This window comes from Pithys albifrons, chromosome 1 (assembly GCF_047495875.1).
Source record: "Pithys albifrons albifrons isolate INPA30051 chromosome 1, PitAlb_v1, whole genome shotgun sequence".
NCBI lineage: Eukaryota > Metazoa > Chordata > Aves > Passeriformes > Thamnophilidae > Pithys > Pithys albifrons.
In genome coordinates this window covers 71,311,982-71,315,332 of record NC_092458.1, presented here as the reverse complement: position 1 = coordinate 71,315,332, position 3,351 = coordinate 71,311,982, and the positions used below count along the sequence as shown (strand labels likewise).

Genomic DNA, 3,351 nt, shown 5'->3' with positions numbered 1-3,351 from the left:
CAGGATTTACATTCCACTGCATTTTTTAAAAAATGCAAATTAAAATGCAAGTGGAAGGAACGAAAAAACCACGGAAGTTGCATATCACACTGTACCACAGTTATCATCAGCTCTTTCAGTGAGCAGAAGTCATGCTGGGGCAGGGATAAGGAATGCTCCAAAAAATGGGTTTAGATGGACTTTATTTAAACAAAATGCAAGTGAAAGCAGAGGTTTCACATTCCTTTCTGCTAAGCAAGTTTTTGCTTCTTACAGTGATAAATACAGGTGCTTACATTACATACTGCAGTTTTATGCTCTCAAGAAACTAACACTGATGTCAAACAAGCCACCATGGTGGGCAGGGGGATACAACACTCTCAGTAACTACCACAGGAGACAGGCATGTTGAATAGTGCCCAAGTATCTTACGTTTTACATTTTACAGCTGGATCACTACACAATAAAATGATTGCACCATCACAGATCCATTACAAACATTAGCACAGGCAACAGATAGGAGAGAGTAAAAAAAAGGTTCACGACATCCTCAGCTGACTGAAAGCTCATCCCCGCAGCATGCTGTGGGTGTTCCTTTTGTCTGGAGACACATGCTGCAATCACCTTCCAGAGTTTAAGATTGTCTTTCAATCCTGGTAAGACTTCACAAGGAGCCACATGAGGATTACAGTAATCAGGACAATCATGAAGTTGAGGCAAATTTCTCGCGTGGATCGCTCCATTTTTCAGGAGTAATGAGGAGAGAGCAGAGGCCAGCAGGCAGAGCAAAGGGAAAACTTCAGTCACTTGCCTGGGAGTGTCCTTGAGCTCAACCTTCGGGGCAAGAGCCCTTTTAAGAAAAAAGAAAAATATGTGAAGAACAGATGCATGAAGGTGGTAGGTTCAGTAGAGCTATTTATGTTCCCCTAAATAAATGTTATTTCAGTGGCCAGGAGTCAGTAGCACCAGGGTGCTAAGAAGTAAAAGCCATCTTTGGCAGCTTATCACCTTCTTTGATTTACAGCACTTGACAAGGAGTATTTCCAAATGTCACCCCCAAACTACAGTGCACAGGGGTGAGCAGTCTATGCAAATTGGTGCTATTTTCTGCAAGCATTACCAAATAATGCCCAAGTCCCATTTAACACTTTCAACAGATATACAATGTAAATATACTACTGTTAAGAGTTTTTAAATTCCTCAATTTGTCTGTATATCTTCTCTTTTTTTTCTTTTATAAGGAAACTAGATGCAAACTATTGTTTTATAGAAAACAACCAATAAATCTGAATTATTTATGTTACCACTAAAAGTACAAGGAGAACCTAAGATTATATATTTTCATTTCTGAAGAACTTCATATATTTTGTGAGTTCATCCTACAGATGAAATAGTATTTTCTCAGGAACCTTCTGCCTTCCCAGTAATTTCAACATGCTCAAAATATCATACTTCAAAATTCACATTCATGTTGTACTCAAAAACTGTTGTGTTGGTTATTTTTTTAATTTATTTTATGGCAGTAACTTTTGAATTTTATATATTTTTGGAGTTCATGCAGAGAAATGAGAATTCTTTATCATCAATATCATGCACTAATCCCAACTATATACATGTAAATACAATATAAGCCTTTAAACAAATGAGACATAAATTCAGGTCAAGGAATTTCAGTTTCCAGACTAGGCTGTAACATCTATGGTGCAAATGAGAAGCCCTGGGACTGTACCAGCATGAAGACAGAGCGTTTAAATTGAAACTGCTTTAGTTTACAGATTAAATATTAAAAGCCCAGTGCATGCAGTTAACAAATTCCTACATTCCCAAGTTGTTTTGTCAGCCTGCTATGTCCTTGCACAAGAGAAAATCTGACCTAATAAGTAAGCTACTTCTTTTACCTTGAGGAGGTAAATGGAGCCCAGTGATTCTGCCTCTGGACTTTGGGTCAGTGCAGATATTATTTCCCTCCAGGCTTCTGCCTATCTCCCACTCGATCTGGATGCTCTGTCCCTATGTGGGAACTAAAGTAGGCTGAGGGTGGAGACCAACAAGTGTGTTGGCAACCCAGGTGCTGACATCACCTCCCCCCTCCCAAATATTTTTAAAGAGCTAAGTTGGGCTGTAAATTTGGTTAAGGCTGTTTATGCAGTGGGCTCTGTGGGTTGACTTGCTTCTTTTCATTCCTCTGTTGTGGTGCTATGCTAAGAGCAGAGCTGTGTGCAGCCCTTGGGGAGTTAATTGAATTTGCTAGAGGATTTTATACAATTATAGAATGGCTTGTGTTGGAAGGGACCTTAAAGATCAGCTAGTTCCAATTCCCCTGCCATGGGCAGGGACACCTTTCACTAGATGAAGTTGCTCGAATCCTCATCCAACCTGGCCTTGAACACTTCCACAGCTTCTCTGGGCAACCTGTTCCAATGCCTCATGACCCTCACAGTAAAGATCTTCCTAATATCCAATCTGAACCTTTTCTCTTTCAGTTGGAAGCCATTCCCCCTTGTTCTGTCACTACATGCCTTCCTTTGGTCTGTTGGTTTCTTTCCCAATGTGGGTAAAAGGAAAGAAAGAGCCTCTTGAAGAGTTCTGTGTGTAGAATGCAGGATCTCTTAAGATCATTCCCAGGATACAAAGACCTGTTTACATATTTACCTTCTTAAGTACAGCTCAGCTGTTGTTGTTCCATAAACCCATAGCCTGCACAGCTTCTCAAGTTCATATTCATTTAAAAGAGAGTGAATAGGAGCATAATATTCTTTGCATTTGAATAAAAAATTACTGAAATCCAGGTTCATTTACTGGGTAGAAAATTTTGGGACTAGGAGGTCTGAAAAACATAAACCACTGCTCTAAAGGACTGCTGACTCTCTTGCATGCTTTTCCCTCATTGATTTTTAGTGTTGTTGTGAACACTCCACCTGCCTGAGCATACAGAGAAATATTTTTGCCACTCTAAGAAAGCACACTGCTCTGTGGCCCTGAGAGCTGTAACTGCCACATCCCCTTATCTTTGCTCAAGGCATTGCTAGGACTTGCTATAAACATGAACAAAAAGAAATGGCTGTTTGCTTCCTTTAAATTGATACAGCTGAACCAGTCTCAGCAGGGTGAGCTGTACTGAAGTGGGAGCAGACTCTGCCAGCCCTGCACTGCCGTGGGTTTCCCCCTGCTAGGAAAATACATTTCCATGAAATCAGAGGGGTCACTTCTCCAACATGGTACTTCCACATAAGTGTGAGGATCCTGCCCTGGTTTAAGTGAGTAAGGCTATCCACAACACACTGGCCTTATTCTCACTGCCAAACATCGCGTGATATATAGCGCGCAGATTATTTATTGATTCTGATGCCTTTTGTATATTTATACTCAGGC

At 40.5% G+C, this 3,351-nt stretch overlaps 1 protein-coding gene across 1 annotated transcript; it reads right to left on the bottom strand.

Annotated features, from left to right (window-relative positions):
• Nucleotides 1-229: 229 nt before the first annotated feature.
• SLN (sarcolipin) lies at nt 230-1,962 on the bottom strand. Its single transcript, XM_071571319.1, has 2 exons — nt 1,878-1,962; nt 230-829 (listed from the first exon to the last, which is right to left on the bottom strand). The coding sequence occupies exon 2, from the start codon at nt 720-722 to the stop codon at nt 627-629; it is 96 nt and encodes a 31-aa protein (XP_071427420.1). The 5' UTR covers nt 723-829; nt 1,878-1,962; the 3' UTR covers nt 230-626.
• Between the last annotated feature and the right edge of the window lie 1,389 nt (nt 1,963-3,351).

Excerpts from the sequence above, each read along its gene's own strand:
- SLN (XM_071571319.1), bottom strand. The coding sequence starts at position 722 with ATGGAGCGATCCACGCGAGAAATTTGCCTCAACTTCATGATTGTCCTG.